Here is a 14,130-nt window from a genome sequence, read left to right on the forward strand (position 1 = left end):
CTTGAATGGCATAGTTTTCTTCAATTGATTGAGACTGAAAACAAAGCGGAGAAACAGACGACATAAAGAAAGTCTATTGAAACACCGAAATCGTAAATGGTTAGGCAGCGAGACATCAATTGGCGTCAGTTAAACGAAGGGAGAAAAAAAAAGCTTTACGAGACACGCATATTTGATGTTTGACGGAAAAACAAAAGAATAGAAAGAGAAAATTTGTTTTGGAGACAATTTGTCATTTGTGCGTATTTTGTTAGATCGGGTCGTGCACCTTATTGATTTTGTATTAAAAATACATGATTTTAAGCGCTTCTATCCATTTTGGTTTAATATGGGTGAGTGCTGTGGCGTTCAAAACGAGACGATTTTATGGGTCGATGTGTGGAGTGTAGCTCACGTGCACATCACCCATAAATGTGGTGCCTATGGAATAAAGTGTATGTGTGCATAGTTCACCGCCATCAATGAGCTCATGAGCTCAACACTGCAGTGTTGTGTGTGCCGTGCGCGCACACATGGGGGGAAAATCATTTCGAATTTATGCAAATGGAAAACACAAAGGGAAGACCAAGTCGATAAATGGAACTCAATAAAAATAGGCACTTTTGAATGCATTGTGGCGAACTCTTAATCACAAACACAACACAGTTAACTGTATTGAACTAGTTCAGTTTGAATGAAGCGGACGAGGGTCGGTACAAACGCGGGCTGCCGCTTGATTTATACGATCATTGCAGACATTTCTCGTCCTAGTGCCATAATAATGTGTCTAATGTGTAAACCACAATACGTGCCACAAAATTCGATATTCGAACCAACCGTTGAAACTCTTAAATAGACCGACATTAGTTGTAACATTGGAATTTGTGTATTGTGTTTCAAACTCAAAACGGATGATTGAGACAATATTTTCATTTTGCTTGAAGTTCCGCAATGCGTATGCGACATTTTCTGTGCCCATACTTTGAAAAAAAAAAAAACTATATTTCGTTATTTATATTGACAAATCGAAAAGTGGCATTTCGTTGAGCGTTTAGTTTAGCATTTATTCGATATCGAGTCAATTCTTGTTATACCCAGATGGTTGCAGGGTGCCTGGGAAAATGTGGGAAATGGAAGGTAATTTGAGTAGCATTTCAAAGTGGAAGTATTCCAGCAAATGAATTATGCTATCGGCGAGGTGTTGTAATTAATGAAGAAAATTGGCCAGTGGTTTGGGAGTTAAACATTTGCCGTCAAGTCGTTTCTAACTTCTTCTTTTTTCTGAAGTTGGGCAATGAACTCAATCCTAAATCAAAGTTTCTTCCTTGGAATTTTTCTTTTGTTATCATCGATTCATTCATTATTCATTGCACGCGTTGCTATTAAAAGCGCTAATCCACTTTTTTTATTTCTGTCTTTTCTTTTCCACATAGAATGAAAAACGTAACCAAACTATGGACCGGAATTGTATTATTACAGTGTATTGTTGTTGCACTAGCAGCCGACCCAAAATTCGATCCGACAACACGTATGCGATTAGTTTTAGTGCCAGCTGATGCACAAGTTGGATCAGTCATTTACCGCCTGCGTGCATCCGATGAAGAATTTGATTATCCACTGACATTTGAACTTGTTGGTATGGAAAACTTGTTTGCAATAAATTCCGTTTTTTTTTCCTTCTGTAATTCTGATGAAAACATTTGCCAAGTGAATTTTTTCTTCGCAATCTCATTGAATTTGTCTTTTTTTTCCTTTTCTGTTCGATTTGAAACAAACCAACGACAACAAATAGATGGTGCGTCATCGTCAACGGTTCAAATAGAAAATTTAGAATGTACGAAATATAATTCGATATGCCAAGCGAATGTGGTGTTGATCCGGCGATTGGAACCAGGACGATACTATGATTTCAAGGTCTCTGTTAAAGATACCAAAGGTGGTATGACACAGCAAAGCTGTTCAATAACAGCTACTAATTATACGACCCCGCATGATCTAATATTCCCACATAAAGCTGGCATTATTATGGTGCCTGAGGTAAGGCTTATTGCCTGTATGGTTTTTATATAATTTTTTTTTTTATTTCGTTTCAAATTGAAGTGCAATAAAAAATAAAAATCGCACTCAAATGTTTATCACTTTTTCTGTGTTCTTTAGGATGCGAAACGCGGCACAATGCTCGACTATGTCATTGCGCGTAAGAATCCTCTCTACTCGAAAGATGTGATTTTAGAGCTACATGGATCACCATTGTTTGCAATTCGCCAAAAAATCGTATCGCCACAGACTACGGAAGGTACCATCATCTTGCTTGGACCGTTGGACTTTGAAATGAGATCCATGTATCATTTGACAATACTCGCAAATGTAAGTAATGGTTAAATGATACTATATGAAACGTTTACAAGTCACGTGAAAACACGATTTGTTCGATATCGAACTTCATGCAATGCTTTTCAATGGAATAAATTGTGATGTGAAAATTAAAAGCATTTTACAACGATCATACAAAACGGGCAATAAATATTTTTCCAATTCTTGCCAATCATCGAGAGATATTCTTCAATAAAACAATAAAATCGAAAAACAATATTATTATTTATGCTAGGATGCATATGCGGAGCCGGGACAAGATACTCGAAACATTGCCGGGCTCGAAGTAGTCGTTATCGTACAGGATGTACAAGATGTGCCACCAATTTTTACAACTGCTCCGCCAGTTACTAGGCTTCCAGCTTCTCTACTGCCAGGTGATAAGGTATGACAAAGCGCCGCAATTTTATTGAGTCTGGATTCGAGTAAAAGAGATCTTTTTTGTGGTGCAAAGCATTTGTGAGATATTCATTCGGAACTCATTTTTGCTTCGATTTTTTTTTTTTAAAGATTTTGCATGTTCATGCCGAAGATGGAGATAAAGGGAATCCGCGAGAGATAAGATATGGGCTGGTTTCGGAGGGCAATCCGTTCACATCATTCTTTAATATTAATGATACCACCGGTAAGTTTGAATTTTCATCTAACGGAACAATTCATAGCGTGACGTGAACTTTATGCTATGCCTTCAACTTTTCTACTCGGAATATATATATCGAAATAAAAACGAAATGATAGGTGATTTTGAAATGTGAGCACAATCTTTGGATTTAATCAAAAGTTCTTCAAACTGGGAACAGATATGAAAATAACTTCACTTGGTTTGAATATATTTCGGAGTTTATCGACTCAAAATACAATACTCAATTCAGTCAGTGAAATAGCAAAATGCTTTTTTCTAAATACAGGTAAAAACTTAGTTTTTTTTAGAAATGATGGAGATTATGTTATAAAAGTTACTTCTATATTAAAGCATGTGCCCGCCATTTTCGATGAACCATTTCGAATTCGATCATAAAACCGTTTGCAAAAGGCGAAACGTTAGTCTCGACTAAGCAAACTCTCAGTGGCAGTACAACGTGAAATGAGCAAGCGACAGATTTAAAGTATACTAAAGCAGGCATTTATTTATTTTCCGATCGGTACGGAGAAAAGTCCGTTGAAATCCGAACAAAGTAGAGAACCGAAAAAAGTAAAAGAGAGAGAGAGAGAGAGAGAGAGAGAGAGAGAGAGAGAGAGAGAGAAAATCCATAAAAATTGATGGTAATGAATATTTAAATATGAATGAGTTGATCACGGCCCCATGGTCGAATGCATGGATTCCGGCAGATATTTTGCGCATTATGCACAACAGTAAGCGCGCATAAATCTAATACGATGCAGGCAGTACGAGAGAGAGAGAAAAAAGGGCTTTCAATGTATGGGACGGAAGAAGATTGTGCAAGATTGTCGTTAGACTATGAGCGAGTGTGTATCTTGGTGGAATACACTTCGAATCGTGGATAGACAACAGTATCGTTGCACTTGGGTCCCAGTGTTGCGCATTGTTTTGCCTTGCATTCGTTACACAATTTTTTCTCTCTCTTCATTCTTTCTTTCTTTCGGCCGACCGACCGTCCGATCGAAGCTAAAGGAAACCAAATCTCGCTTCTATTCTGGGCTTTGCACACTGTGTGATTATTATTATTATAGGTCAAGCTCAAGTTGCTAACCTTTTTCAGTTTGAATGTTGTCACCAAGCATTTTTTTTATTTCATCCTCATTTTCTCTCTCTCTCTCTCTCATCGATTTTTTTCTCTTCGCTGCAATGCTTATGCATGTTCGCAAATATGTTGTGCGCTTGTCGCAAAGTTTAACAAACTCTCAAAACGACGAAGAATAGATCGCGATCATATACCATATACATGGGTACAAACACGGGCGCGCACGCGCATGCGCGCCTTCGCATAGGTGTGAGGTCACAGCAAACACAACGTGACTGGACAAAGAATAAACGAAGCGCAGTAAATCGCTATCAATCAGAGAAAAGATTAAAGACCATTGCAATAATTGGAGTTACTTTGTATATGAGTTTTTCCGCTCAACTTTTCGGTATAACATTTTCGCTCCAAACCACTCATATTGTATTACATTCTTCAAAAGATGTTTAGAAAACGTTCACCAAAGCCAAAACCCATTTTGAGGTAAAACCTTTGTTACTTTGTACGAGATGACGTTGATTGATATTACTAAATTTTACCTATTTCGTTAAAATGACCATTGAAATTTCGACTTTTTACGCAAAGCGAGACAAAAAAGAGTGGCATCCATAAGAGAATCGATTTTCGAGCAATTTTCAAAGCTCTCCCTTTAAACTCGATCGAAATGTATGCAGATTTTTGTTTGTTTTCGAATGAGCTTTGTTTCGATTGACAACGATATGGTAAAAATAAACACGATTTGATGCGGTGTCACGCCAAAGCTTACCGCTTCTCATAAATAAGTCAATTTGAAGCATTCCAGCAATTGTGAACAAATAGAAGTGGCCGTTAGTATTTCAATAGCGAATAAATCAAGTAAATAGTCTTCAAGAAGAAGACATGTTTAAGCATGTTGACCCAATTCTGATCGATTCGCACAAATGGAAATATTTTAAATATTCATGAAATGTCACGTATCGGGATAACGAACTCTCTACCTCATAGACTAACTGTTTGTGTGTGTATGTGTATGTGTATGTGTGTGTGTTTTCTTCATTTTCACATTTATTTTTTGGTCGGTGAATTGAATGTGCGTGATTTTTTCTCTTCTTTTATTTTCGGTCTTGCCATCTATGCGAAATGAAAGGAACGAACAGAAATTATTGGCTTTTCTCGTTTCCTCTTCAACAACGAAAATTTACAATTCAAATTTTCGTTTTCGTCGAACACGTAAAAGTAACAAAATCCATGTACACATTTCTTTTCTATTTTCGCGGGCTGTACCTGAACTAGATGAACCGAACCATGCAAGCAAAATCCATATCACGTTTCCAAATAACTGTTAAAACGGATTAACAACCACCCGAAAATAAAATAGTAGTAACAAACAAATATAGCGCTTTTGAATGCTATACACATATTTAAATGGTAAATGCGAATCGTATATATCATTGTGTAGCGAGACCCTTCGTAAAAAAATAGTTAAGTGTCAAATAACAAAAGAAAATTTACTAACGAGCAACACATAATTAATTCTGACCCAGTTGCATACTTGATCGTTACACAAAGATATTTTCTATCCAAATCACGACAGGGAATTATACAATGTGATATCACTTGGGTTTTATTTTTCTTCGTCCGAGAGGGAGAGAGAGAAAGAGAGAAGAATGAAGAAATAAAAAAAGAAGAAAATAAAACAAATGAACAAGGAGCCAAATGGAATGGCGCTTTCATGGCAAATTTGAATTTCAGTTCACTTTTCCATCATTATAATTTTTCCTTTTCGAAGTGGTTTTTTAATTAAAATAGATTCGCTTTTCGGTAGTGCTCCCTATGTAATGAATTTTTTTTTAAACTACAGGAATTTATGTGTTTGTTGATTATGTTGCAGGTGAAATATTTTTGCTGAAGCCCATCGACGAAATATCAGCCATTACGCATGTTGGTGACCCAGTGCTGTTGACAGTTATTGCCGAAGAAGTGAAAACTTCGCGTGATGAACCGCCGGCCATGGCAACAACCGTTCAATTGGCGCTTTTTCTGCCCGAACGTGTTAATTCACCACCTTATTTTGAAAATGACCAGTAAGTTGGAATTGAACACACGAAAACGATGATGGGAGAATTTTTTTTTTGATACGAATAAGCGAATATTTTGTGGTTGTGTGTATTTTGCAGCTATGTGGCGAGAATCGATGAAAACGCACTGCAAGGGACGGCTTTAATATTCAACGATCCGTATATTCCGCGCGTTTATGATGACGATACCGGTAAAAATGGTGTGTTTTCATTAACACTGCTTGGGAATAATGGTACCTTTGAAATATCGCCAAATGTTGCCGAACGCCGTGCCAATTTTCTTATTTATGTTCGTGATAATCATCTTCTTGATTATGAAACAAGACATTCCGTTCGGTTTCAAGTATGTGACGCACACACGTGACTCATCAACAATTGAATCAGATCAGTAAGATATTGAAATGTTTTTTTTTCAGATTCTCGCCCAAGAGCTCGGTCCAGCCACCAATCTATCAAGTTTGGTGAATGTCATCACTTATATCAATGATTTGAATGATAATCAACCGGTATTCGAGAGAGACATGTACATCGCTGAAATACCAGAGAATATCACAGCCGGTCGCAGAGTTATAGAGGTGCGTTGAATATTTATTATCCGTTTTCATGAAAATGTCATATTAAATTTCCCATTTTCCATCCAAAATATAATTTTATTTTATTGAAAACAATCACTTTGTTCCTCCGTCTTAGGTGCATGCGACTGATATTGATACAGGTGCGGGTGGTCGAATTCGATACACACAAATCTTGGGCTACCTAAATACATCGCTAAATCTCAATTCCGACAACGGTATGATCATTATATCGACCGATAATCATGGATTCGATCGCGAAATGATGCCTGAATACCATTTGTATGTGGAGGCTCGTGACAATGACGGAACCGGGAACAGTGCTCAAGTTCCGTTGGTGCTAAAAATCATCGATGTCAATGATAATGCACCGATTTTCGAAAAGCCAATTTATGAATTCATTCTCTCATCGAATTTGCGAAATTTCACAATACCGGCATTTGTGAAGGCCATCGATGCTGATGCCGAAGAGCCAAACAATGTTGTACGATATGAAATCATAAGCGGAAATTACGATAATAAATTTCGATTGGACAAATATACAGGTACGGGTTGGAAAGTAAACACATTACAAAGCATGAACATGTCAAATAAAAACGAAAACCCCTCATGAATCGAGCCGAATTGAATCATTTCCGTTTATGTTCTGTTTTTTTTTTTTTGGTTTTTCGTTGGTATTTGCATTTGGTTGAATTTAGGTCAGTTAATGCTGATATCGGCGCTAGTTGATCGACCAAAGTCACCAGCGAATCGTCTATCACGCGATGCAGATGTTTACACGCTGACTATACGCGCATACGATTTGGGTGTGCCAGTTATGTTCTCAACGATAAATGTTCGCATTTATCCACCCGAAAGTAAAACGCGAAGCGTTACATTTGTTTTGCCCGGTCACAATATAGACCGCAAAAAGACTGAAGATATTTTATCAACAATTACCGGCGGCCGGGTGATTATCCATGATATCCAACCGTACAATGAGGATCATTCGAACGAAGGCGGTGCTGACGATTCCGATGGCAGCAATATCAAAATTATCGATGGCGCAAATAATAAAAAAGATCTGTACGTACCATGTTTTCATAGTGTTTGAAATTTATGCAATTGGATGACACTTCAGTTGATTAATTGGATCACTTTTGTTTTATGAATATTTTTCGTCTCGATTCTTGTAGGAGTGTAGTTACCGCAACCGTTTTGTATGACAGCAATTCAATTGTGGACATTTCGCAAATACAAAAAAGGTTGTCACTGAATAATTCCACGTCTGGCATTTCTATTCGGGATAATACCGATGCTGAGGTAAAGTTTTGATTTTGCCGGAATTTTCTTTTCATTCCATTAATTCGTTGTTTCTTCTTTTAGAATGTTTATAAGGCTGAAAATCGAGTGCTATTTTGGTTACTCGTTTGCTTCGCCATTTTGATAGCTCTAGCCATTTTAACATTATTGTTATGTTGTGCATGCCCATGGTGTCCGTTGTACAATGCAACTAGGTAAGTTGATGTCTGGAATCTTATTGGTTTTATCTACTGTTTTTCTATCCTTTGAATCCACAATTTGGTAGAATCTTAACGCATGCCGACACTCGTCTATTTGATGACAAATTAAAATCGTTATTCAAAAATAAAATGCACATAAATTTTTTTTTACTAAACGATCTAATCGCACCCAGTAGTTTTACTGTCAACCTGTTTGCCGTTTCACTGTTTCCCTCTCAATTCAATTCAATCAATAACTTTGACTAATTCAATAAACTAGAATGATGCACAATTAGTAGCACAAATGAGAAATATATATGGACCAGTGAGAATAAGAGCCTGAGCAAAGTGTATAGAAACAAGAACTGAAAACGTCGTACGCAAAAGAACTTGATGTTGTTGTTGCAATCATGGCGAAAAGAATCGAAACGCAACGTCTCTTTTACGTGTACAACGGATTAGAGTACCGATTTCACTTACACATCGCTAAGGACTTTTATGCCTGTTAGTTCATGTATACTTATTCACAAGATCACAAAAAATTAAATTGTCCACTGCACCGTAAATTGATTGGGATTGAACAAAAAATAGTCTTATCTATCAAAGTGGATTTTACTGATTTCTAACGAAATTCTTTTAAAATATTGTGTGCGTGTGTGTGTGCGTGTGTGTGTGTGTCTTTCTCTCGATTTATTGAAAATTGTTTTCTTTTATTTTACTTGTAGAAAAAATGTGATTAGGGACCGTAGTACTGAAGACGATGTTCATCTAGTTCATAGAGAGTTGGACGTAGGCAAACAGACAAATAAATCTGTTCAGGTAGAACATATCACATTGGTTACAGTTAGACTAATTTTTTTTTTATTTTCGAAATCAAAAACTCAGATTTGCATTCTCATTTGAAACCAAAAAAAAAATACAGTTCCAATCGAATCATTTTGACTTAAACAATCGTAGGACAAACACAAAGTCCATCTCATTCTGTTAGATTTTAGATTGCTGCTGTTGTATATAAAAGTAAATGAAAACTAACAGAATTGAAAGAGCAACAACGGAAAAATTGACGATTTCATCGAATGCAAACCTTATATTTAACTGATTTAGGTTTAAATTGCTAATTTTTATCATTTCCTTTCGATCTCATTTGATTGAAGATTTACTAATAATACTCAAGCTATCTTCATTAAATTGAAACTTATTAAGAGGACTTTTTTCTATTGCTGTATCATAATTTGAAGATTATAAGGTATTGTGTTTATGTAAAACGTTAACTGAAATGAAATTTGCGATATTCAGGTGGCGGAATGGATGGGCAGACGAGAAGCATGGTCAGCAGAGAAATCATCGGACTCACGGACAAAACCAACACACTGGGAATTTCGTCGGCGAGACGAACATCGCGAAGACATAGAAGGCGACAGCCAACACGAAACTAGTACAAAACGTGTACGCTCAGCCGAAGATAAACGAACGGTGAAAATTAAGTAAGCAATTCAGTTGCCAATTTTGCGATTGGGTCACATTCGATGTTCAAATTGGAATATTAACCAATGTGTTTTTCCTATTTTTTAATTGCTAGAAATAATTTCAAAGACGTGAGAGCAGCCAAAGAAACACAATTCCATAGTTCCCGTACCAATCTGATAAGCGAACGTGAAGTATATGCCGATGACACTGATTTAGAATTCGAACAAAGAAAAAAGCATATCGACGATTTGGATTCGATGCGTCGTCATGAAATCGATCGCGGAAGTGATGTTGGCTACGAGCCAAGATCAAGCCTCAAGCGACACGACGATGAGGCAACGCTTAATCGGGATCAGTATTTTATAAAGGAGGGTAATGCAGAAATTCTTCGATTGATAACACGTGGCAAAAATGACGACGAAAATATCTATGTGAACATTCCGCCGCAGCAGCCGCAATACATAATGGTTGAAAATGGTGGCAAAGAAATTCTCATGAGACGTTTCATTGACGAACAAGTTAATGGCAAACACATTATTCGCGAACATTACCAAATCGTGCCCACACTTCAGACACAGAAAATTGGCGACGAAATGCAAACGGCTCCACATGTTTCGGAGATTTATGTGAACAAATCACAGGCAGGCAGCATGATTTACTCGCAGCCCGATCAACAACCAGAACAGAAAATTATTCACACCAATTCCGCTCAGACGGCACCAAATTTAAGCGTTCCTGAGGTGCAGTTACAGCATGCGTACTCCAGTCAATCGTTGATCCAACAAGAATTGGAGAATTCACTAAAGCAACAGAATGCACTGTTGCGCCAAATTTTATTGGAAAAAGAGAAATTGCAAGAGAAATACAGTCAACAGGAGATTGCGCTGGAAACACAAAGCCTCCCTGGCCATTCGACGGCCATTGCAACGCAGACGGATTGCGATGCGGGCACACAAACCGACATGGTTTCAATGAAGCCGACTCGGCGAAGGGCTCGTAGCGAAAATGATGATTCAATGTCAGAAGATGAATTCGAATACATTCGATACAGTCCACCAAACAGCCCCGAAGGTGTCTATTGGATAAAAAGAAAGAAACATAAAAAGAAAACGAGATACAGAATGTCGGATAAGCCGCGGAAGCGTGTAGTCATGGTTGAACAGATTAAGCGAAAAATCCGCACTCCGATCAAGGAAGAGAGTGAAGAATTCGTTGGCCATTCACCGCAACGAACATATTTTGAAACGAAGACCAGCATTTTGCGACGATTAAAAAACGAAAAATCACCACATAAACACGGCCACAAACACAAAAGCAGTCAATCGGCCGGGCTAAAAAAGGATGTTCTGATGGAAATATCGGATTCGTTCGATGAATATCAGCCAGAATACAATACGAATAGCTCGGAGAGAAGAAGAAATTTCCAAAAGGGACACTCCAAAAAAGTGGAATACTATGAAGATAGTGACGAGGCAAACTTGGAATCTGACAGTGAAATAGTCATTCGTCGAAACCACTATTCGGCTGATAGTCTTGAAGATCATTCGGATATGGAAGAGATGGCGCGCCAAGAGAAGCAACGAAACTATCGTAATATATTATTTTCGCGACAAGGCTCTTCAACGGAAGCCAAAGAAGCGGCCGGATATTATGAATCGGATGGCAGACGATACGTACACAGTGTCACATCGACTCCAGCATCGAAACGAATTTCGCGCAAAGAGACCGAGCCCAGTCAAGAACGAGAAACACGTCGCCAAACAACATCTGAACCACCTAATCGATCGAAACCACAGAAGGCTCCAAAACAACCGCCGGAACATCGTCACGCAAAACGTGTAGTTGCACAAAGCGAAGCCGATTTAATCAATTGCATGCGAGACGATGGATTTGAGGTGTCAAAACATGTGTCAGCACCACGATACATGGAATGGTATTACAATAAATCGAAGGAGAGCGATTTGGAAAAGAAGCGCTTAGATGATTATCGAAATGAAAAGGAGAAGAGTAAAGTTGGTAACAAAAAAATGGTCGGCGGCATTGAAAAACGCATCAAATCGAAAGCGGCACGCTCTAGTGAACCAGTTACAAAACCAGATCCAATGCCAAGAACAGCACCACCGCCAAAAGGAGCACGAATGCTAAAAGAAGATGTAAAAAAGAATAAATCATTTGCGCAAAAGGCTCAAACCGATACCAACCACCCGTTGCTGCAATACTCAGAGCATCGATATGAGCACGAGTACAGCGGTGCCAGCGATATCCCTGTGCCACCTACTAAACTTCCACATTATATGTACCCCGAAACGCCACCACTACCCAGCATCGAAAGTAGTCGAAAGAGTAAAAACCAGGACAAGGCCAAACCGAAACCGTCACCAATACACGAGCATGAAGTGAAAGAGCATTCATCACGACACTCATCCCAAAGTGAAATCAATTCCAATCAAAATGCCTCAAAACAATTGAACGCATCCACGCTGGAAGATGATCACGATTCTGGCATTGCAATGAATTCGTTACTGCACAGTTTGGGCAAACGAAATCCAATCGCTGACAAAAAAAGTGTATTCACCATTGCCTACGACGAAGCGAAAATCAGCAAAATACAATCCGAAAGTGATTCGCCACAAGTTTCATGAATATTTTCATAATTTCGCTGCTCAATCAATATGAAATACCGATGTCTGATTAAATTATTATTTATCTCAGCGCCTGTGCAGAAATGCTACTTTTTGTTAAATGAATATCACATTTGACGAGTTTAGATAAAACAATGACGATTTTCTGATGATATTATACGCTAAGCGTTCCCAAATTAAATTTAACTCATGTAAATAAATTATTGGAAATGTCCTACAACTGCCATACATTTAACCATTTTTCTAGGTAAATTAGATATTACCTGTAAACAAAATTTTAGCGCATACAATGTATTAACAATGTTGGCTCTAAGATTTTCATTTTCATTTAAATTTGAAATTAGCATTTTATTTTAGGAATCCAGGTTAAATACAATCAGTTCTTCATTTGGCAAATTTCGCATGAGAAAGAGGCCTTGCATCATTCGTCTTGAGAAACGGATATCAAGATGTTGAATTAGAAAATATACAACTAAATTGTAAATAAATTAGTATGATGCAGTTATGATTTGAGTTAAGCCAAGAAATTGGGAAATAAACACATTCTTCGTTAATAAAAAAAGAGTTTGATTTTTCACTAGGGGTTTCACGCAACTTAAAATTCATCTAAAATTTCAATATTTTTCTCTTTTCTCTAAAATTCTCTGGGATTCACCAAAATCCGTATTATTTCGAAATATTTCAACATTCACCTTGAAAATTTTGTTCTGGAAGTGGGTTTTGGTGGATCTTCAGGATGGATCAGACTGGGTTTGACAATGCCCTGGTCCATCCTGAGGATCCACTTCCAGAACCAGGAGCGGTTTTGAACAATCCTGAGGATCCACCAAAACCCACTTCCAGAATTTTTAGATTCAAAAAATTCTAAAAAATTCGAGTTTATGAATAAAAAGAAGCAATATCAATAGTTTACACATAAAATGGTTTTATTTCCAGCTATTTAGTAAAATCTTCGGCCTTCGAGTTTGCGTGAAACCCCTAGATTTTTCATTCATAGCTGTAAATGTAATAAAATTATTGATTATGCGAGACTATAGGTGTTTTCCAACTTTTCTCTTTCAGTCATTTCCTCGATGCTTCAATGCAAAATATCGAACCGGTTTTTTTACAGTCAACAAGTCCTGTAGTTGTACAGCGGGCCAATAGAATCAATATTGCTAATAATTGTATCACCAATCCGCCACAATATCAACTTGCCTTGGTCAATCATACATATGACTTGCAATTGCATTCGAATTGCCATAAAGATTTCTTCGTAAGACTTCGTAGAAAAAATTTCATGAGCCATTTCTAAGTTATGATGTCAATTCCACCATGATCAACTTGCATGCCATTCCAAACTCCCCAATGACATTCAAATGTATGTGGGCAAATTGAGTTTTCATGAAAAATGTCACCTAGAACGTAACAAATGGAGAAATTGGCCTACCCCCGCGTAACCATTATTACAGTGTAATAATTTCAACACCCAATTACATTTTTATTCTACGTTTTTGCAAACATGAAGTTTAAAAAGGCTAAATAACACTTTCGTATTAATAAAAATCCAAGAGATAAATCAAACATTGATTCCTCAGCAATAATTAATAGGGGCCGATCCAGTTGGAGCGGCAACTCTACAAATTCACCATGGAGCGGCAACACTCCGAATTCACCGTAGAGCGGCTAATATTGTTTTTCAAAAGAAAAACTATAATAAACGAATTTGAATTGTCCGAAATTAATTTAATCAATGAAAGTAAGAATATTACTTTTTTACACATTTTCATTAGTTGAATTTTTTTGTTTTGATATATAATACTAGCCGCTCCATGGTGAATTTGTAGAGTTGCCGCTCCAACTGGATCGGCCGCTATTAA

The 14,130-nt window shown here is 37.5% G+C and overlaps 1 protein-coding gene across 4 annotated transcripts in view; it reads left to right on the forward strand.

Moving 5' to 3' along the window:
* LOC129578559 (cadherin-86C) overlaps positions 1-12,833 on the forward strand; it is a 52,213-nt gene extending 39,380 nt beyond the window's left edge. For 2 of the 4 annotated variants that reach the window (XM_055467320.1, XM_055467321.1), the window contains exons 3-17: positions 1,413-1,615; positions 1,772-2,016; positions 2,137-2,346; positions 2,588-2,737; positions 2,863-2,977; positions 5,923-6,115; positions 6,209-6,452; positions 6,526-6,684; positions 6,800-7,226; positions 7,380-7,746; positions 7,857-7,983; positions 8,047-8,177; positions 8,888-8,981; positions 9,459-9,646; positions 9,742-12,833. In XM_055467320.1, the coding sequence (XP_055323295.1) occupies positions 1,413-1,615; positions 1,772-2,016; positions 2,137-2,346; positions 2,588-2,737; positions 2,863-2,977; positions 5,923-6,115; positions 6,209-6,452; positions 6,526-6,684; positions 6,800-7,226; positions 7,380-7,746; positions 7,857-7,983; positions 8,047-8,177; positions 8,888-8,981; positions 9,459-9,646; positions 9,742-12,271 (5,383 nt within the window). In that variant the 3' untranslated portion in view covers positions 12,272-12,833. The remainder of the gene's footprint in view (positions 1-1,412; positions 1,616-1,771; positions 2,017-2,136; positions 2,347-2,587; positions 2,738-2,862; positions 2,978-5,922; positions 6,116-6,208; positions 6,453-6,525; positions 6,685-6,799; positions 7,227-7,379; positions 7,747-7,856; positions 7,984-8,046; positions 8,178-8,887; positions 8,982-9,458; positions 9,647-9,741) is intronic. The other 2 variants (XR_008689116.1, XR_008689117.1) reach the window with 1 other exon arrangement.
* The last annotated feature ends 1,297 nt before the right edge of the window (positions 12,834-14,130 follow it).

This window comes from Sitodiplosis mosellana, unplaced genomic scaffold (assembly GCF_009176505.1).
Source record: "Sitodiplosis mosellana isolate CC-2019 unplaced genomic scaffold, AAFC_SMos_1.0 Smas_scaffold_6226, whole genome shotgun sequence".
Classification (NCBI taxonomy): domain Eukaryota; kingdom Metazoa; phylum Arthropoda; class Insecta; order Diptera; family Cecidomyiidae; genus Sitodiplosis; species Sitodiplosis mosellana.